Source organism: Propithecus coquereli, unplaced genomic scaffold (assembly GCF_000956105.1).
Source record: "Propithecus coquereli isolate 6110/MARCELLA unplaced genomic scaffold, Pcoq_1.0 Scaffold566, whole genome shotgun sequence".
Taxonomy (NCBI): Eukaryota; Metazoa; Chordata; class Mammalia; order Primates; family Indriidae; genus Propithecus; species Propithecus coquereli.
The window spans coordinates 1,306,154-1,327,925 of record NW_012151574.1 but is presented as its reverse complement, the minus strand read 5'-3'; the positions used below and the strand labels follow the sequence as shown (position 1 = coordinate 1,327,925).

The 21,772-nt window shown below is 46.3% G+C and overlaps 2 protein-coding genes across 2 annotated transcripts in view; both read left to right on the top strand.

The window, feature by feature from the left end:
• Positions 1-5,786, top strand: part of R3HDML (R3H domain containing-like) — an 11,341-nt gene extending 5,555 nt beyond the window's left edge. The window contains exons 3-4 of the mRNA XM_012657903.1: positions 591-803; positions 5,169-5,786. Of these exons, the coding sequence (XP_012513357.1) occupies positions 591-803; positions 5,169-5,301 (346 nt within the window). The 3' untranslated portion in view covers positions 5,302-5,786. The remainder of the gene's footprint in view (positions 1-590; positions 804-5,168) is intronic.
• Positions 5,787-7,900: 2,114 nt separating this feature from the next.
• The window catches only part of HNF4A (hepatocyte nuclear factor 4, alpha), a 57,704-nt gene continuing 43,832 nt past the window's right edge, over positions 7,901-21,772 (top strand). Inside the window, exon 1 of the mRNA XM_012657938.1 lies at positions 7,901-8,060. Within this exon, the coding sequence (XP_012513392.1) occupies positions 8,012-8,060 (49 nt within the window). The 5' untranslated portion in view covers positions 7,901-8,011. The remainder of the gene's footprint in view (positions 8,061-21,772) is intronic.

The window sequence follows — 21,772 nt, the reverse complement described above, 5'->3', positions numbered from 1 at the left end:
CATCATCATAGCTCACTGCAACCTCCAACTCCTGGGCTCAAGTGATCCTCCTGCCTCAGCCTCCCCAGTAGCTGGGACTATATCTGGTGGTGCACACCACCACACCCAGATAAGTGTTCTAATTTTTGTAGAGATGGGGTCTCACTCTTGCTCAGGCTGGTCTCGAACTCCTACCCTCAAGTGATCCTCCGGCCTCAGTCTCCCAGAGTGCTAGGATTACAGGTGCAGGCCACCATGCCCAGCTGATATTGAGATTCTGATTCAAGTCTGTTGGACTCCAAAGTTTGTGTTTTAACATCCAACACAACAATGATTTTCAAAGGTTGATCACTAGGGGAAAAAAGACAGTGAATAGGACAATACAGAAAATATATCACACATGATAAGCCTAAATATTGGTTCATAAAACTTTTCTTCCAATTGTGTGTGTATGTGTGTATGTTTGTACACTGGTAACAATACACAATTTATTCCTTACTGTTGGTTGTATAAGTAAAAAAGGTTTGAGAAACATTATATTACAGTATAAATGCTTCCAGCCCCTCTACCGTGGGACAGGCAGACTGCCTCCCCCAGGAAGACCTCACCTAATGCAGTCACCCTGAGCCCAGCCCAGGGGCCATGCAGCCCCGAGGAACCTGGGCCCCTTGTATCCTCATAGCTTCCTCTGTCTTTGTCCGTACTCAGATGGTGTGGGCATCCTCCAGTCGGCTGGGCTGCGCCATCCACACCTGTAGCAGCATCAACGTCTGGGGCAGCACCTGGCATCAGGCAGTGTACCTGGTCTGCAACTATGCCATCAAGTAAGTGCCAGCAAAGGGGCTCTGGGGCAGGGGGATCCTGAGAATTCAAAAAAATGAAAGACACACACAGTATCCCTGCTTCCTCCATTCTCAGTACTCTGAGTACCATACGATTTTGGTAGTTTTAGAGAGTCAATTAATAATCCTTTTCTTCCTTTTTTTTTTAAGAAATCAGTTGTATTGAAATATAGGCATCAAAGTATTTTAAAAAGTGAGATTTAGAAGCACATGTACTTCTTTTTTATTATTATTAATTTTTGTTTCAAAATATTAAGGTGGTACAAATGTTTTCAGTTACATGAATTGCTTTTGTAATGCTTGAGTCCCAGCTATGCATGCCCATCTCCAGATAGTGTCCATAGTACCCATTAGGTAGGTTTCCCCCCTCCTCTCCTCCCACCTTCCCCCTGGTTGATTTCCACTGAGTTTTACTTTCCTCTGTGCACATGTGTTTTCATCGGTTAGTTCCAATTTAATAGTGAGTACATGTGGTGTTTGTTTCTCCATTCTTGAGATACTTTACTTAGGAGAATTGTCTCCAGTTCCATCCAGTTTGTTGCAAAAGGTATTAATTCATCTTTTTTATGGCTGAGTAGTACTCCATGATATACATATACCACATTTTATTAATCCACTCATGAATTGATGGGCACTTGGGTTGATTCCACATCTTTGCAATTGTGAATTGTGCTGCAATAAACATTCGAGTGCAGGTGTCTTTTTGATGAATAATCCTTTTTCTTTATCCAAGTTTCAGAATCAATTGGGAGACAGAAAGGGGACCCAGGCAGGTGTAAAGGCAGTGTCACAGAAGAAGTCGACAGTGGAGAATGTGGTTTAGATCTGCCAATCTGCCAGCCATGTGGGCTTGCAAACACCTCACAGTTGAATTAGACCTACATACCCAGTGACAGGCAACACTGGACAACCATAGGCCTCTTCTTTATAAGTGCAGTGCCAGCCCCTCTAAGCTTACCACAAGAAATAGACAACCAAGAACACATGTTCCCTGCGGGCAGGCAGAGCACAAAGGAAAGACAGGAAGGAGGAAGGAGCATGTTGAGCTTCCTCTCCAATCAGCTTGGTGGGAAAGAGTTTATGTGCCACCTTCATCCAAATCCCTTGGAAACATGGAGAAAGGAGAATGAAAGTTCCCATCCAATGTACAGTACACAAACTTGTAAACATTATAGATTCTCATACAAAAAATAAGAATTCCAAGTAAACATGGTATTTAGAATTTCAAAATTATATAATATAATAATAACCACAATAAATCAATGTGAAAAATCTCTATGAACTGTCTAGTTTATGTAGGCAAATGGCAATTTTATGCAATAAATTTGTATCCTTTCTATTCGAATCTGGATAGGGACCTTGAAAAATATTTTTAGGGACTGCTGTTCTTACTCCATCTAAAATTACACTTTCAAATAGCCTACTTTTTTGTTCACTGGAAAGACTATGATATCATTCGATCTCCGCACATACCAAGTCTTGTGATTCAAAGTCTCATGTTCTTTCTATTGTACTAATCTGATGTTCTTGAAGTTGTGGCAGCCTGAACACAAATTCTAAAACTGGGATATTTGTTAGATGGTGGCATCTACTGACAAAATGTCACATTGCAGTCCAGCTTTATCACACATGGAAAAATAAAAGAAACCAAATTCCATTACAAATAGCTTAAGGTTGAGGAACTGTTCTAATTTGTTCATTGACATACTGAATTTTTGAAGCATTGAGTGTATTTGTTAATATTTTTAAAGGCTCTGGAGTCAAGATGCCGGGGTTCAAATTTGTAATTTTACTTAACTTCTCCATGCATGTTTCTTCATCTGCAAAATGGGAATAAAATAGTACCTAGTGAACTATTGAGGGAATTAAGTGAGACAACCTAGGTAACGCCCCTGGGCTTGTAAGTGGGGAGTCTATATTGGTTCTTATTGCTACTGCCAGATCTAGGTTTGGTCCCTTGCTCTACCGTGTGCGTACTAGGACTTTGAATACAGCATTTTGCCTCTACAGGCCTTAATCTCCTCTTTTAAGGCTAATACTACCTGGCTCACAAAATTTAAGGATTAAAATATGATAACGTGGCTAGTGCGGTGCCTTGCCTGTAGTACATGCTAAATGAATGGTGGCCATGATTATAACTAGGTTATAAACTCTCGAGGGTGAGAAATAGATTGTTCATTTCTATATCTTACTACAGTGATTTCAATCCTTTGTTTTTTTAAGCAGATCTTCCCCCCAAGTGGTTAAATTAAACAAAAAAAGAGCTACAGGTCCTTTCTCCATCACCCCAGACATCTCCACCACGCACTGTCTCTGCCCCCAAACTTCTGAAAGCACCTTTTGAAAACTGTGGACTGCTGGCAGCTGGCATAAATCCTGACATACAGTAGATGCTCTGGAAGTGTTTGTTGAATGAATGAATGAATGAATGAATCCTGTTAGGAAACCAGAAGTGCATACTTTTCTGAGCACTTTGGCTGACTTCACTCAGTCATTCAACAATCATTTTGGAGGAAAAAAGATTCCATTTTTGCCCACAAGGAGCGTTCATTTAAGGTGTGAGAAAATACGGCATTGGGACTTGCAAAGGCAGAAACAAACAAAGAAAGAGACTTGCAAAGATAACTAACCCTACAGGCCAGTGGTGAGGTTATTAGGCAGCCATGAGCAAGAGCTGGGGGGATGATTTTAGGCTTTGAGAGCAAGAAGAGGGAGAAAAAGAGAGAAATCTATGGACTGTGCTAGAGAAGAGAATGTGGGAAGATGAGGCATGTAAGTTGGATCCACGTGCTGCTGGGGCAGTCTGGAATGCACGACCAAAAGCTGTTGATGAGTCTATAAACCAGAAGTCCACAACTCCCGCCCATGGCCTGATCTGGCCTGCTGTCTGTTTTATAAATAAAGTTTTATTGAAACACAGCCGCGCCATTCCTTTACCCATCATCTACAGCTCCCTTCATGTGCCAGAGACAGCCTGGCTGGCGAAGCCTAAAATAGTTACTATCTGGCGGTTTACAGAAAAAGTTTGCCAACTCCTGCATAGGGGATGGGAACACCCTAAGAGTTCTTGAGTAGGAGAACATGAGGAGAGTAGTGGTCTTTTTTTTTTCAACAGCTTTATTGAAACATACAGTCGGCCCTCCCGATCTGTGGGTTCAACTTCCATGGATTCAACCAACATAGATGGAAAATATTTGGAAAAATCATCTGTACTGAACATGTACAGGCTTTTTTCCTTGTCTTTATTCCCTAAACAATACAGTATAACAAGTATTTACACAGCATTTACACTGTATTAGGTATTATAAGTAATGTAGAGATGATGTACAGTGTACGGCAGGATGTGCGTAGGTTATATGCAAGTATACACCATTTTGTATCAGGGACTTGAACATTCTAGGATTTGGGTATCTGCAGGAGGTCCCAGAATCGATCCTCCAAGAATAGCGAGGGACAACTGTAATTCAAATCCCAAACAACCCACCGATGGGTTTTGGTATATTATATTACTAATTTTTTTAAATTGTGGCAAAATATGTGTAACACAAATTATGTCGTTTTAACGATTTTAAATGTACAACTCAGAGGCGTTATTTACAATCACGATGTTGTGCCTCCATCCCCACTACCTATTCCCAAAATCTTTTCATCAGCCCAAAGAGAAACTCTAACCATTAAGCAATAACTCCCTCTCCCATCTCCCCTTAGAAGGTGGTGGTCTTTGAGAGGATTAATTCAGGAGCAGGTGGGATGGATTTGGGACAAAGCTGTTGAAGAAGCTTCCACAGTGGCCGCGATGAGTCTCGGCAGGCATGTCCGCCATGACCGAATTATACTTATCATCTCATTATTCTGGCTCTCGTTTGCACAGCACTCGTGAAGTTACAGAGTGTCCTCTCATAGGCCATTTCAAGTAATTTTCACTTACACCATTTCATGTATTCATTTTATCCAGAGGAGAAAAATCAAGTCTCAAGAAATGAGGTGGCTTCTCCTGTCACTAGTAGCAGGTGGCAGAATCCAGGACCAGACTCCGATCTGCCTACTCTGGGGGGAGCGGGCGGAGTGAGGAAATCAACCCTTCCCGGGGAGTCACCTACTTGGCAGCACGGTGCTGGGTACATTCACACATGCCTCCGTTTGATCTTTGCTGCATTCCTGAAACAGTGGGGGGTTAGGGGTTCTTCTGTTAGATTTACAGAGAAAACCAAGGCTTAGGGATGTGTCTTGCCCCAGGTCACCGGGCTAGTCATTGGCAGTGCTGAGATTTGAACATGTGTGTGAAGGTTGCTCACCTAAGGCTCTCTGTCCCCCAACCCTGCCTCCCTGAGACCTTTTCTCTTCCAGGGGCAACTGGATCGGAGAGGCCCCATACAAGATGGGGAGGCCGTGTTCTGCCTGTCCCGCCAGCTACCAAGGCATCTGCAGTAGCAACATGTGCTTCTCTGGGCCGAAATCCAACAGGTTCCTGTGGTTCTGAAATTTCCCTGGGCTCTGGTGTGCCTCCGACTGGGCCCATCCTCTAAGATCCCTCCCCAGAGACTGGGTGGAGAAACAATTTTTTAAAAAAGGGTATGCACTGGGATCACCCCACTGAATTTTCCCTCCCGGATTCCCTCTCCTAGATGTCTAGCATGTGTCAGAAGAAAATGACCTCCTTGCCTTCCTTCTTTCCGTCGTTACATCTTTCTTTTCTCTGGCCTGGGAAAGAGACCTGCATCTTTCGTTAACTCAATTCTCAGAGAGCCGGGGCTGGAAGGCGCAGTGATGGAAGCTTGGTTTTGTGACTCCCAGCAAACCCAAAAGACTTTGTCCACACAATGAAAGGCATTTATGATGTCATATTTACCCTGAAACCCACCTTCATTCATCCAATAACAGCCAACAAGCTTCTGGGCAGCCTTGGAGGACTCGTAGTTCCCTCCCTGAGCGGTGCACGTTTCAGAGCCAGGCTTTTAAAAAACACTGAAATTAGCTGTGGACATTGCACCCCCACCCCTGACATGTTGCTGGAGCCACCACAGGTCCAGGCTTCCCTTTTACAGATGGGCACACGGAAGCTCAGAGGAGGGGTGTGACTCACTGAGAGCCGCACAGCTTGTCTCCCACAGAGAGACCACTCTGAGAAGAACTGATCTCAGAACCGAGGTGTGAAAACCAAAGCTGGCCCGAAGGAGCTCTCTCTTTCTGGACCACTTTCTCTCTTTCCGCATCTTCTGTCTCTCTCTGCCTCGATCTCTCTCTTTTGTCTACTTCTCTGCACTATCCCTGTCTGGTTTTCTGTCTTAATCTCTGCATCTGATTCTCTTTTTCTCCCGTACAATCTTACTCTCATTCCAATAAACCATTTCCCTCTCCCCACCCCATCCCACCCAGACACCACAGCACACAAAAGCCCTTTGTCTCCAGAGACAGTAAAATCTCCTTCCTCAGACCTTGCCCTCGGGCTGGGGCCCACCCCCTGCCTGGCTGGAGAGAACCCCAAAGACCCGGGATGGGGAACAGGCCCTTCTCTGTGGAACCCCTGCCTTGTCTTGGACACAGTTTTCTTTCCTCTTGGTCATCTGTACCCAGGCCAGATCTATGCATGTCACTCCCTCCCCCTGCCCCCAATAAAATTCAATGCAGTGGCTCCTTCTGGTCCCTCCCTCTCTCAGCTCTGGGAAGGGTCAAAAGACAGGGGAAGGGAATTGGTGTGGGAGATGGGGTTAGGGATAAACCAGCTCAACCGGAAGACCAGGGGAGGGGACTAACAGTCCCTCGGCCACCATGCAAACGTGTGTATATTATTACCCCACTTTACAGATGAGAAAGATGAGGCTTCAGGTGAGTACAAATTTCCAAAGGCTGAAATTGAGTGAAATAAGAAAACCAAGGACACTGTTGTGAGTTCATTATTCTCAGATTTTATCTTTCCTACTGTATTTTTTTGGCATGGGCTCTTCTCAAATGCAGTATCAGAAATGGCAAACCCGAGAGATCACCTGAAATGCCCACTCTTTTTGCTTAATTGTGTCTCCCTTTGTCCAAGCCCTGAGTTTGTCCCTTCTGAGCTGAGAGGCGAGAGAGCAAAGGGGTTACCACATTGATCTTTTGCACCATAGAGCAGATTCAATGCGGTCTCTTGAGCCTCAGGTTTTACATCTGTGAAATGGGGATAGGAACGGTGCCAATTCAGTGCCATTGAAGGTGTGGGGTGCTGACAAACGAAGCAGTTCTTAAATGCCAGTGGTTGTCATTCTCACTGTCCTGGGACTCAGGACACAGGAGGACATGTGGGGCAGCTGAAAGACAGCACGAGCTTTGTGGGCAGGTGACACTGAGTCCAAATTCCATGTCTGTTCCTTATTAGCCACGTGACCTTATGATGCTGCTTAATCTAGGGGGTACGTACTACTTAAATTTCCAGAACATTTTGGGAAATTGACATAGGGTTGGCAAGCTTTCCCCCACCTAATACAAGAATATTAATAACTTTTTTAAAAATCTAACATTTGCTCTCACCATTGTTTTACTAAAGAAAGGACATTTTAATACAACCCGTGCCCACCAATAGGGTATGGGGGTCCCTGTGAGGGGGCTGAATAAGCACCTGGGAGACTCCCGGCAAGGAACTTCCCTCTGTGCCTCAATTTCCTCATCTCAAGGTTTAATTTAAACGTGGCAATGCCTGTATGCAGCTCCCAGCATCCAGTAGGCACTCAATAAACACAGTTCTCCACCCTCCTTTTCTCCTCTACCCCTCCCTCGGCTTCCCTACTCCTTCCTGCACTGACACACCCATAGTTTGGAGTCATAAAACCCAACCCGGATTGGACTCTTACCTCTCCAGCCCCTCCTGCCCAGTCCCTTCCCTCAATTCGGGGGGCTGGTGTCCCTTACATCTGGCTCCAGGTGCCCCTGACCCCCAGAGTGCAGGACTGGGGCCCGAGTGGACCTCGGGTCTGGCCAGATCGCCATTGCCATGGCGACAGCAACAGTCCCCAGCCACAGGTTCCCTAAGTGACTGGTTACTCTTTAACGTATCCACCCACCTTGGGTGATTAGAAGAATCAATAAGATAACCGGGCGGTGGCAGCTGGCCGTGCTCACTGCCTTCCTGGTGGACTGGCCCCTGGTGGCCCTGCTGCTGTGCTGTGTGGGCCCCGGCTCCTCCATGCCCCGGGGTCTCCAGCTGGTTGGGCTTGGCCATGGTCAGTGTGAACGCGTCCCTCGGGGCTCCAGTGGAGGGTCCTTATGGTAAGTGAGGCCAGCAGCTGGGGCCTGGGGAGGACTGGACAGGGCAGGATGAGGGTCAGGTTTGGGAGGCCATGGGACACCTCCCTGTGTGTTTCTGACAGGCCCAAAGCCCTTCCAGGGCTCCTCTAGAATGGCAGGAAGCCCAGGGGAGGCGTGGGGCTTGCGGGGCGAAGCTCTCAAGCAGGGGCCTGCCGGCTTGGTGTGGGAAGTGCTGGGAGGGGCTGCAGGAGCCCTGGGCAGAGGCTTGGCTGGCTCCGCCTGCCTGGAGGCTTCTCTGGGAATGCCTCTCAGGGGTCTTCCCCAAATCCCACCATGTTGGCTTTGCTTCGGGGCAAACTGAGGTCCACAGAGAGCCTTGCAGAGCCCAGGTCACGGAGCCGGTGCCTGGTCTGGCTGAGGGGAGGACCCGAGCCGGTAAATGCCGCGGGACAGTGGGCTTGATCCCTCCACACCTGCCCTGGCTCTGGACAAAGGGGAAGAGGTAGAAAGTGCCGCACAGCACGGGGCGTTGCAAACGGGAATATCTTGTGCTGAGTGTGGGAAACTTAGATGCACGACCAGGAAAGCGTGTTACTGACAGTGACGGGCCGGGCTCTACTGCTTGGGGTGACCCCGGAGTGTCCCTCCTTAGAGGGAGGACGGGTAAACAAAGCTCGCTGCATCTTTACGATGGAATGTGATCCCATTGTTGAAGGAAAGACTGCAGATCTGTGTGCTGATAAGGAAGAACCTCCAAGTTACATTAAGTGAAAACAGTAAGCTGAAGAAATGTGTGTAGTTTCTGATAACGAAACGGATGTAGATGTCTATATGTACACACACGTTTGTATTTGCATAGAAAATTGGTGAAAGGACACAAACTGGTGACAGTTTTGTTTCTGAGGAAGGAGATTCAAGAGAATGTTTGTTTTACCTTTTTTGGGGCCCATTCTGGATTTTTTTAAAGATGAGGTGCGTTTCATAAACCTGTTTAAATCTCGCACATGCACAGAGCTCGGCCTCTGAAATCCAATAGATCTTGGTTCTCGTTCTGTGACGTTAGTCAAATGACTCAACGTTTACGTGCCTCTATGGCTTTCTTTCCGAAGTGGAGACGGCACTAGGATGTGTCTCAGGGTCACCATGGACAGCTAAAGGGGAGCAAGAGTATAAAGTCCTTGACACCACGGACATTGTAAAGACTCGATAAATGTCACTTCATGGTCATCATTAGCTGAGGACAGATGGCCGGTCCATGACAGAATCAGGGACTGGTCTCCTGACTCTGGTCTGGGGAGTCTTTTTTGCTTTGCCCACCACCAAGCAGGATTAGATGCTCTGGAAGTAGCAGAGGCTGAAGAACCAAACAGCCCGAGGGCCCATCCCACACGCCGGCTGTGTGACCTTGGGCAAGACACTTCCCCTCTCTGAACCCATATCCTCCTCCATAAAATGGAGATAACAGCAGAACCTGTCTCACTGAGGCTGGGGGAAGATTCGAGGAGACAGCGGAGCTGAAGGGCGAGGCAACCCTTAATCCACAAGACCTGGTGTAAAGACACCTGTGCGACTTGCTTGAGCCTGTGGCAGAGGAAGACACACCTCCTGAGGAAGGACAGCCCGGGTCGTAAGTCCAGGCTAAGGGGGAGCAGGAGGCCCCACAGAGTCCCTCTCAAAGGATAGTACAACAGTAACATAACCTGACAGCCTCTCACTGTCTCCAGGGCTACCCACCTTGTAGGATGTCCCCATGTTCCTCCATCTCAGCCCCTGTGCAGCGCTCATCACATAGCGAGCCTTCAACCAGTGTTAGCATGGTTGGGTGGGTGGATGGATGTTCTGTACCGGTCAGCTCATGTCATTCTCAGAACAGCTGCCTGAGATAAAGAATGCTGTCGGCCTCGCACGGTGGCTCACACTTGTGATCCTGGCACTCTGGGAGGCTGAGGCGGGAGGATCGCTTGAGCTCAGGAGTTCAAGACCAGCCTGAGCAAGAGCGAGACCCCGTCTCTACTAAAAATAGAAAAATTAGCCGGGTGTCATGGTGTGTGCCTTTACATCCCAGCTACTTGGGAGGCTGAGACAGGAGTATCGCTTGAGCCCAGGAGTTTGAGGCTGCAGTGAGCTAGGCTGATGCCACCGCACTCTACTCAGGGTAACGGAGTGAGACTCTGTCTTCCAAAAAAAAAAAAAAAAAAAAGAATACTGTTATCTCCAAGGGTAGAAGAGAAAACTAACGCTCAGGATTATTTAAAAAAGAAAAATTGCCTGACTCTGGACCTGACACAGTCCAGCTGTTGCAGATCCTCCCGGCTGGGCAGCGAAAGGAGTGCTCCAGCGGCCGGGTTTGCAGCACCCATCAACCAGAAAGGAGCGCTTTTGTCCTGGGACCGTGGGGCGTTGGCTGTAGTATGTGTGCGATAGTGGCTAAAAGACTCTGATTTTACCTGTGTGGCTTTATAAGTCACTACCGATCTCTGAACCTCATGTGTTTCACCCGCAAAATGAGCTAAGGAAGTGTGTCGGGAGGCTCCAGAAAACATCACTTTCTGATTTAAAAAAAAAATGTTTCGAGGGAAAAAAAAACCCCTCTCCTCTAATGGGATATAATAATGACCGTCTGCTGAGATGACAACAGCAGGAGTGAGTTGGATAAGGGGCATGGTACCTAGCGGATGTCAGTTGGAGGCAGTGGAGGGCACGATTTCTGTGAAGGCGGAAGGGATGAATCCGTGAGCACTAGGAAATCCTAGGTGCTGTTTCATGGTTTTGAACCCTAGCAGTACCGTCTCTAAGGAGCTGCTCTTTGGTGTGAAGTTGGCCGTCCTCGGACTCCGGGGCGTCCGTGGCACACTGGATTCGGCTTTGTCGTTCTCACCGTTACTCTGATCAGATAGGCGTTGGTGTGAATTGTGGTGTCTGTCCCTCCCCGTGCCAGACTGTAAACTCCACAAGGTCTGGGACTGCGATAGTTTGTTCGTCCCCGTGTGTCGCACAACGTCTGACACAGTGATGGACACAGAAGAAATGCTCAGTGAGCGTTTGCTGGATAATGAATGGAGGAAGGGCTTAGAAAGAGCCCTAGACAATGGTCGTCAGTATTAGCCAGATCCACGCTCTTCCTTCCCTCCTCTCTGAGGTCCCCGCTGTGTTGGCTTTTAGTCCTTGTGTTTGTTCCGTTACGACCCATGGTGGCTGTCCCAGCATCAGACATCATGTCTGCGCTTAAGTGTCTGAAGGTGGAGGCAGGAGGAGAAGGGGTTTTCCTCAGTGCACTTGTTTCTTTTATCCAAAAGCAAAATTTCCCCAGAAGCCTCCCAGCGGACTTCCCTAGTTCAAGGAAAGAAATGGGAAAACTGAGACTAGCCTAAAACAGTGACTCTGCCTTCAGGGTCTGGCACATGATTGCGCCACACAAAACTGAGGCTGTGGTCTGGTGGGCTCTCACCCTCAGCACTGTGGGCATTTTGGCTTGGATAATTTTCTATCGGGGGGCTGCCTGTGCATTGTAGGATGTTAAGCAGCATCCGTGGCCTCTGCTCTACTCACTAGATGCCAGCAGCATCTCTCCCCATCAGTTGTGCCAGCCAAAAATGCCTCCAGAAAGCCAAATGTACCCCAGAACACATATGACGCCAGTGTGTTATGAGGGAGCAGCAGTAGCTGCTGGGTCGTGTCTGCCACAGTTGAGTCTGCTGTGACTCTTGTGTTGTAGCATTTGCTTTGAGTGTCAGGATCTAGCTCAGAGCCAGCTTTGGGGCTGCCCTGAGCAACTGTGAGGATAAGATACTATGGTGTGCTTATCTGTGTACTAACCTGACTCCTGGCCTTATTACTTTCCTAGCCTTGTTTTCATTTCAACAAGGTTCCCTTGGTTATTCATTTTGGTCCTTTGGTAATCTGCCATTTCCATAAGTACCTCAAATCTCCTTGAAGGCGAGGTCTGTATTCATCTGATTCTTTTTGTTATATTCCAGGCTGCTACGGGGCCTGGTCCCATGCAGACTTGGATGAAGGTTAATTGAATGGGTGAATGAATGGGAAGATGGATGGATGAATGAATGGATGTCTGGGTGGGTGGGTGAGTGGATGGATGGTTGGATGGATAGACAGAATAGATGGAGAGATGGATGGATGGGACAAATGGATGAATGAGTAACAGGGAAGATGAGTGGCAGATGGATAGATGGATTAATGTATAGATGGGATGGATGGAAAGATATGTAGATGCATGTGATAAATGGATGACTAAGTAGCTGGATAGATGGGTGAGCAGTTAGGGGGAGGATGGATGGATGAGTGATATGATGTGTGGGTGGGTAGATGAAACTATGGATGGATGGATGGATTAGATGGGGTGGGCTGAGATGGCCTGGAATTGCTAGCAGCACCTTCAAGAGCTCTGGACAGGACAAGTGATGATTTAGCCACTGGCCAATAATCCTCCTTCAGGGCAGTACTGTGTATCTGTCTCTAAGTGCCAGATGAGCCTACTTTTCCCTAGGTATGTCCATCTATTCCCCTTGACCAATAGCATCAGCCCCAGCCTAGATGAGAGCTGTTGTCAGAGGCAGTTTGGTGATGCGTCTCTCCCACTTAAAGCTCTGCGAAGGCTGGTGCTTTGCTTCAGTTCTCTGTTCCTCAATTTCTTCACCCATCAAATGAACCTTACTTGTTGTGAGGATTTCATGAGCTAATGAAAGAGAAAAGGTGACATAAACTATAACATGCGTTGTCCCTGTGAAGGGCTGATGGGCCCTAAGTTGGGTAGGACATGAGGCTGTGTCTGGTGTCAGGCTAGGGCTGTTGCCCCGGTTCATTCCCACAGTACAGGCTCTGCCTCCCCTTCCCTACCTCCCCACTCCGCATCACCTTCCCACCCCACCTCAGTTCAGTCCTCAGCCCCTGTGGTTCACAGACCTGGCTGCACGTGGGAACTTTCTTAAACCAACGTGTTTTGGGATGCCACTCCAGCCCCAGCGAATCAGAATCTCCTGGAGTGTGTTGCAAGGATCTGTAATCTTTCACTGAGTTCCTTATGTGATTTTGGGTATCCAGGTCATCTGGAATATGGAACCATTGCCTTACTCTGTCCCATCTGGTAAAGGGAGGAAATATACACCCACAGTGTATCCTGTCTCCCTCCACCCAGAAGCCTCCTGCATTCATTCATTCATTCATTCATTGTTTGCTTAAATGTCCACTGGGAGCTTACGATATGCAAGACGTTTTGCTAGGCACCATGGGAACATAGGAGGATAAAACTTGGCTTCAGATCTTGGATGTGCCCAATTTGGTGGGAAGATGCCAAGCCAGCAGCAAGCAAAGACAGAGTGCCATGGTGTGGCTGGATAGGGCACTGTGGGACTCAGAGGGACTTGGGAGGAGGGGAAGGGGCAGGGGCCTCTTGGCCCTGGAGGTGGACTGATATCTAAGCTGAAACCTGAAGATTTAGCAGGAGTCAGCCAGGAGAAGAGAGGGAAGAGTGTTCCCAGCTGAGGGAACAGCATATACAAAGGTTTAGAGCCTGGCTACCTACCACACTGATTTCACTTGTACTGGACTGCAGTTAATTCCGTCCTTCATTGTATCTTGGGACCTGTCTGGTTGTTTCATGGATGATTTATCTTGTTCCTAGAAGCATCCAGAGATGGTTTTTAAGTATAGGAACTGTGCCTCCCATTTTTTATGACTTACATGCCTCTAGCATAAGGGTGGGCCTATAAGGAGGGAAGAAATCTGTTTCCATTTTAGCCTCTTCTATGTGACAGGCTGGATGCCAGCTACATTATATGTCTTCTCCCCATTAATCCTTGAAATAACCCATCAAAGTGGGAAGTGTATCCCCATTTTATAAACAAAGAAATTGGGACTCAGAGTTGTTAAGTGAGTTTCCCTGCATCACATAGCAAATAGGAGATTAAAATCTAGTCTGACACCAAATCTTCATTCTCTCAGCTGCACTTGTCACCCCTCGTAATAGCATCCAAGGGGCTCAGCCTCTGGAGTCAGGCTGCCTGGGTTCAAATTACTACCTATTAGTTGTGTGACCTCAAGTAAATTATGCAATCTTTTGCACCTCAGTTTTTTCATCTGTCAAATGGGGGTGATAATTACACCATCTTCTTCACATCTTTTGGCTGATGTGGGACAAACTGAAATGAATGAGGTCCCAGGTTGCAAGCTTTCTGTTGCCCTGTGATGCCTGGGGTCTCTTCTTGGGGGGAACTGGTTCATGGCTGTGAGCCCTGAGAGTCAAGAAGGATGCTGCAGGGTTCACTTGGAGGGTAATGGGAGGAGGTGTGTTCACATGGACCAGGCTCTTGGCCTCCCCCCACCCTACAACCCTGATTCAATCAGAGATGCTCCATTTTGACTTTCGAATGAAACATTTAATGAAAGGACTCCATGGTTCAAAAATGTTTGAAAACCAGAAGACTAGAGCAACGTGTTACAAACTGCAATCTTGATCCAGTAATGGGTCATGCAATTTATTAGGTTGTGTTAGTTCAGGCAATATCAGCTGATATAACGAGCAAACACAAAATTTAAATTAGAAGTTATTTATCTCTATCACGTAGTCAGCCAGGGATCCCAGAAGTGGCCCCAGCCCAGAGTGACAGACACTTATCACTTCTGTTCACATTCCATTGGTGAGAATTAGTCACATGGCCCTACCTGAAGGCAAAGGAGTCTGGGAGATGTAGTCCTTAGCTGGGCAGAACTAGTTCTAAACTATGGAAAGGGAAGTATGACTTTGTCGGTACACAGTTGACCATCTTTGCCATAGGATCATGCTCACGGAAAATATGTATAACAAATGTGAATACACAATCTTTTAGATAAATTGTTTCAATTTAAAAAATGCATCAGGAGGGGCATGGTAGCTCACGCCTGTAATCCTAGCACTCTAGAAGGCCAAGGTGGGAGTATTACTTTAGTTCAGGAGTTTGAGACCAGCCCGAGCAAGAGAAAGACCCAGTCTCTACAAAAAGTAGAAAAATTAGCCGGGCATGGTGATGTGTGCCTGTATTCCCAGCTACTGGGGAGGCTGAGGCAGGAGGATCACTTAAGCCCAGGTGCTTGAGGTTGCAGTGAGCTATGATGATGCCACTGCACTCTTCTCAGGGTAACAGAACAAGACCCTGTCTCAAAAAATAAAACAAAACAAAAAGAATAGAGTAAAATAGAATATAAAATATCATCATGCATCCCATGTAGTAAGAGTAAGAGTAAGATTTGTGTGTGTATGGAACTTGTTTCATTTTTCTATGTCTGTGGATATGTGCTTGTGGTTATGATAATAGCAAAAATTTATAGAGCATTTACTAAGGTTTTGCACATATTAACCACTAAGTCTTAAAATGACCTTGGGAGGTAAATGCCGTCATTGTCCTCCCCATTTTACAGAGGAGGAAATGGAGACTCAGAGAAATCAAATTACTCAGCCAAAGTGATGCAGGTGATGGAAGTTCCAACCCAGGCGGGCGGGCTCCAAGCTCTATGTTTTGACTACCACCCTTTGCCGCCACTGTTTATAAAGTATGTGAAGAAAAGTGTGTTTCTTACTGAGGGTCGTGGTCAAAGGGTATAAAAGCCACTAGACAGAATGTTCCCAGAGGTTCTTTACCAACTTAAAAAGAGCATGCTTTTTGTGAGGTGTACCCAGAGAGTACAGAGGCCAATTTTAGGTACTACATGGACAAACACTTTTAAATCTTGTGCATTTATTTTATTGCATGTTAGAGAAGAATTTATAACTAGCATATTAAAACCTTAATATAAAATATCCTTTAAAAATTAATATGTGTCTTCAACAAAAAGAAAAATATCAAGTAAACAGTTACAGGTAGATAAAGTACAGGTCACAGGCGGATGTGGTAACAGTCGTGAAGAAGAATAGAAATGTCTGGAGCTTGGGGGCCAGACACTGAACTTGGCATGGGAAGGCCCAGATCTGAGTCCCGGCTCATTCGTTTTCTAGCTCTCAGCTACTTTATCCTAATACAATACTAAGTATGGGCCAGGCAGCGTTCTAAGTAAGCACTTTATAAAAATTAACTCCTTTAATCCTCACAACTGCCTGTTGAGGGAGGTACTGTCATCATACCCATTTCGCAAGAGAGATAACAAAGGCTCAGAGAGGTTACACGGCTTACCCAAAACCACACAGCCCATGAGAGGCAGAGCTAGGATCGAAACCCCAACACTGTGTTAGTAAGGACGATACTAGCTGATATAACAAACAAACCCAAAATGTGACAGGAGAGTTTATTTCCTTCACACAGTTGTCCAGCGACCCCCAACTCCTTCCTTCCTAGCTGAAAGATGGGTTTTATTTTAACCATTGCCCCCTGCTGCGATAGATAAAATTTTCTTTGTCATGCTGGGCTCTACGTCCGCCTCTGAAAATGGAGTTAATCATGCCAGTTCTGCTTACTCCTCAGATAGCTCTGCTGATCAAGGGCACAGAAGCAAGAGTCTTCCACCAACCGCAGAGAGTTTCTTGGGATGTAAAATATTAGAATTATTATGCTGTTGACCAACACCTACATTGTAGTGTTATCCTGAGGATTAATTGAGATAATGCTCGGAAAGACCTCAGTTCACATACAGGTGAAGTCCGCTGTGAGTAACAGTAATAATAGTAACATGGTTATGCAAAGGAAATACTGATTTACTTCCAAATTGGGATATAGTTACATGGGATCTTTCGTACCAGCAAGTTAACACATTACATTTATAACTGAAAAATCCAGAAGTAGCGGTATAATCATGGTATTTAGAAATACAAGTAATTTAAGGCTGAGAGGGTGGCTTTCGCCTGTAATCCCAGCACTTTGGGAGGTCAAGTGCAGGAGGATCGCTTGAGGCCAGGAGTTTGAGACTAGCCCAGGCAATTTACAGAGAACTCATCTCAAAAAAAAAAAAAAAAAATGCAATATAGAGGAAAACACCAGGGAAAGAATAAAACAGCTAAAATTGTTGCCTCTGGGTGGTGGGATCTGGTTCAGAAAGTGGGGAGGCGGGCAACTACTGCTATTATAAGCCTTGTAGTATTTGACTTTTTCAACTGTGTACCTATATGGCTTTGATTAAGAAGTTAAAAAGGAAAGGGGTCTAATTTTTCACTATTTCAAACACCCAAGGATTGAGGCAGAAAGTCATGGAGGGAAAAAGGAGAAGTTCAGGGTACAGTCATTTCAAATCCCAGCTGAAAACTCTCTGATGGCTTCATGTCACCCTTAAAATAAAACCCGAGCGCTTTTCTTTGACCACAAAAACTCCGCAGGCTTTGACTCTCATCTGATGGTCTCTTGTCTTTCTCCCTTTTGCTACTTCATGTCGGCCACATTGGCCGTGTGTGACAGTCCTTCAGTCAAGCTAAGCACATTGCTACCTCAGGGCCTTTGCACTTGCAGTTCCCTCTGACAGGAACACATTTCCCCCAGATCTTCCTGTAGCTGATTTCTTCTCATAGGTTGGGGCTTAGCTCAAATGTCCGGCACTCAGAGGGACCTACCATGAACACCCCAAACTAAGCCTGTCAATCCCAATGTCCTCTGCAGCTCTGTTTATCATCTGTCTCCTTCACTACAGCAAAAGTGTCCTCACAGCAGGGAATCTGGCTGTCTTCTCCCCCGCCATATCCCAGTAGGTAGAACAGTGCTTGGTACACAGTAGGTGCTGCATCAATATTTGCGGAATGAGCAAGTACAGATGGGGACAGCTGAGTCAGTCTGCGGAGCAGCGGGATGGGCCAGTGATGCAGGGAGGAAGCTGCAGCCTCTGCCTGGGCCCTGCCCTGGGTAAACAGGCCTCCCTCTGCCCAGACAGCCACTGTTTGACGACTGTCTGCCTCTGCCGTGGGCCTGGCCAAGCCTGGGTTCCCTGGGACAAGCAGCGCAGGCAGCTGGACCTTAGGGGGCGCTTGTGAAGGAACAGGTCAAGAAGTTACCCAAACAGGCAGAGGAGGTGAGGAGACTGAGGGAGAGCAGGCGCCCTTCCCCCGGCAGAGCCCGGAGGAGCTGGAGGGGGGCCCGGGCACACCCCTGGGCAAGGAAACCCAGGTGTGGTCCCAGCCTCGGTCCTGACTGTGCGCAGGGATCTTAGGTACTTTCCCTCTCTGGGCCTAAATTGCGAAAGTGTGGGCATGTCAATGGTTTCCGAACTTAGAAGAAAAAAAGGCAGCGAAGGCCTTCTTCAAACAAAACCTTACCGGGAAGGCAATTCTCAGCAAGGACCCGGGGAGGTGCTCGGGTCAAAGCAAGCCTGGAGGTGCAGCAGGCTGCCTGCTGGAGCCCCCTTGCCCTCGAGAGGAGCCCCAGGGTGAAAACCATCAGGCTCCTTATTTTCTGAGGTTCCTTGGCCTGGTGAGGTGGAAGGGAGTATGGCAAGAGGAAGCATCTAGAAGCTTGTAATCAAACATAGACTCAGATTCAAGTCCCACAGTGTGATCTTGGGCAATTTACCTCACTTTTCTGAGCCTCAGTTACCGCTTCTTTAAATCTGGCATCCTAAACAGTACCCTTTTCATGGTATGTTCAGCACAGAACCTGGCACCTAGTAAACCCTCAATAAGAACAGCGAGAACTCAGTGATTGTTGTTAGCTTCATAGCAGAAATGGCCTGGAATGGGAGCCTTAAGAGCCAATTCTTGGTCTTTGCTGAGAGATAGGAAAATATTTAACCACTCTGAACCTCAGTTTCCTCTTCTGCAAAATATGGTTTAAACCTGTAAAAAGGGCTTAAAGGAGATTAGATGTTGAGATCCAGCCCATTCAAGTTTATTAAATATAAAATTTGAGTTGACTGTTAACCTTTAAAGATCCTGAATTCCAGTTTCTTTCAAGAAATTAGAAGCTCTTAGTGGGGCATGGTGGCTCGCACCTGTAATCCTAGCACTCTGGGAGGCCGAGGTGGGAGGATTGCTTGAGGTCAAGAGTTCGAGACCAGCCTCAGCAAAAGCCAGACCCTGTCTCTACAAAACATAGAAAAATTAGCCGGGTGTGGTGGTGTGCACCTGTAGTCCCAGCTACTCAGGAGGCTGAGGCAGGAGGATCACCTGAGCCCAGGAGTTTGAGGTTGCAGTGACCTATGATGAGGCCACTGCACTCCAGCCTGGGTAACAGAGCAAGACCCTGTCTCAAAAAAAAAAAAAACATTAGAAGCTCTGGCAACAGGGATTCCCCCCATATCCATGAGGCAGCAGTCTCCTGGAGCTAACTTAGATTGAGTGTGCTTTCTCTAATTTGCTACAGTTCCCACCATTCCTTAGTGTCCCTCCACTGAGATTATATTAATGAACATAAACCATTATGTTTGCTGCATTGTTTTTCTTACAGGAAAGTGTGAAATTTGCTCACACCCCATCTGTTCCGTATGTTTCGCTTACATGCGCACCAAGGGCTCTTGAGTTGGGGCTTGCTAAGACCAAGGGGAAGCTCACTACTTGTACGAGCCATCTCCTGTTTCATAGATTTACCATTTTTTAAAATGTGACTGCTAGAAATCCGTGGCTCACATTCTATTTCCATTAGGCAGCACTGCTCTGGTCCCTTCAATTCACCACAGCTCATTCTGTCTCCATTTTCCATTCCCGATGGGACCCATCCTAGCCAAACCTCTTCGGCTGCGTCTTCTCCCCACCCCACAATTATCTCTGGTGTCCCCACCCTTGTTGCCTGGCTACCCAGTCAGTCAGTCCAGAGGACCGGCTCCAGAACTCCAGGCCTGTCTTCTAGAATTCTCCACATGGGAAATCTCTCTCCCAGCCCCCATCTGGCAGCCATTGTGTTCTCTTTATCAGACATTCACATAAAACAATGGTCAATTTGGAACTTAATTACACACCCATTCTTCTGTCTCTAGCTTGTGAATTTACCCCAAATCCAGTGATTTGGGGGGCGGAGTTGGGGTGGGGAGAGGCTTATTTTTTCCCCCTTCTCGGGGCAAGTCAATAGTTTTTCCAGAGATAAGGTGGACTGACTTGGAGGAGGGACACAGGGCCTTCTACAGTGAAGGTGCTGACTTTGTTTTTGGAGGAGACTGTGTCCATAGCTTCTCAGGGGAGATGAGAGAACCCCGCAGGGAGCTGGGAGGAAAAAGAATCTTGGCAGCGGTGAAGACTCCCTTCAGAGGAGGAGGCCTAATGTGGTAGTGGCTGAGAATTTGTGCTGTAGAATCAGAAAGACCTAGGTTAGAGCCACACCAGCTGTATGCTCTTGGACGGGTGACTTTACCTCTCTGACCCTCAGTCTCCTCATCTGTACAGTGAGGTTAAGAATAGACTTGACTGACACATTAATGAGAAGTTGAATGAGATATCTTAGCGCTGTACTTTGCACATAAAGGCTCCGTAAACACCAGCTATCATCATGCCTTTTGAAAAAGAGCCCAAAGTGGCATTTGGAGTAAATTTGGGGTTTTTTTGGTTTTTTTTTGTTTTTATTTCGCTTGTCTATATTTTTGTTAATTCCTCTACCATGACCCCGCTTTAGTTAAAGTTAGAAAAAGTTAACTGGTGAAAGAGGAATAAAATTAAGTGAAAATGGCGTCTACACACAGGGCTCCAACATAAGGTTTTAGACCAGGAAAAAGATAAGAGGATCTTATAGTCCAAACTACACACACCCATTTAATAGCTTAATAAACTGAGGCCCAAGAGGAAAGGTGATTTGGCCAAAGTCATACAAGTTAGTGGCAGAGTCAAGACAAGAGTGGTGGACTGGAGAAACTGGAAGGAAACTTTGAGGTCACTAGGTCAGCTTTTCCCAAGGTGAGGCAGAGGAATTCTGTTGTCAGATGTTTGAAAAATAGTGGATTAAAGAAAGCTGCACAAATTTCATTATCAGAGAACTTCTCAGAGCCCTTAAAACACGACAATCCTTGGGCACTCTAAGAAATGCCTATAGTATGCAGGGCCCTATACACAGAGCCCCTTGAAAAACAGTGACACCCGTTATTAAAGCTTTCCCTGACCCTAGACAGAGAAATCCTATATCTTAGATATATTTCTTTTTGTTTTTAAAAATAGTTTTCTAGATTTTTTTCATGGTTGTTTGTCAATGTGCAAATTTTCTGGGTACTTTAAATAGTATGATTTTAAAAATTATACTACTGAATTGTCTGTTGCTGATATATAGGAAGATGGTTGATTTTTTTTCATAATCTCTTTTCTCCTTTTTTTAAAAGTAGGAAATATTACGAACATGCAGAAAAGTATAGAGAATACTATTGTGAACATCAATATATGCATCATTCAGTTTTTCAAATCCTACTACATGGCCATGTTCTCTTTGGATTTATTTTTTTTATTTTAATGACAAATGAAACATTGTACTTAGAGTTGAAGCCCTCTGTCCCCCTCCCTGTCACCCTCCTCAGAGGTGACCACTGTCAACATTTGGTGTTTATCATTACTAGACATGTTTTCATGTTTTTACCATACATAAACAATATATAATATTGTTTTGTGTATCTGGGATATTCATTTATTTATTTATTTATTCTGGAGACAGGGTCTCACTGTGTCACCCAGGCTGGAGTGCAGTGGCACTAACATAGGTCACTGCAGCCTTGACCTCCTGGTCTCAAGTGATCCTCTTGCCTCAGCCTACCTAGTAGCTGGGACTACAGGCACGTGCCATGATACCTGGCTAGTTTTTTGTATTTTTTGTAGAGATGGGGTCTCACTATATTGCCCAGGCTGGCCTCAAACTCTTGGCCTCAAC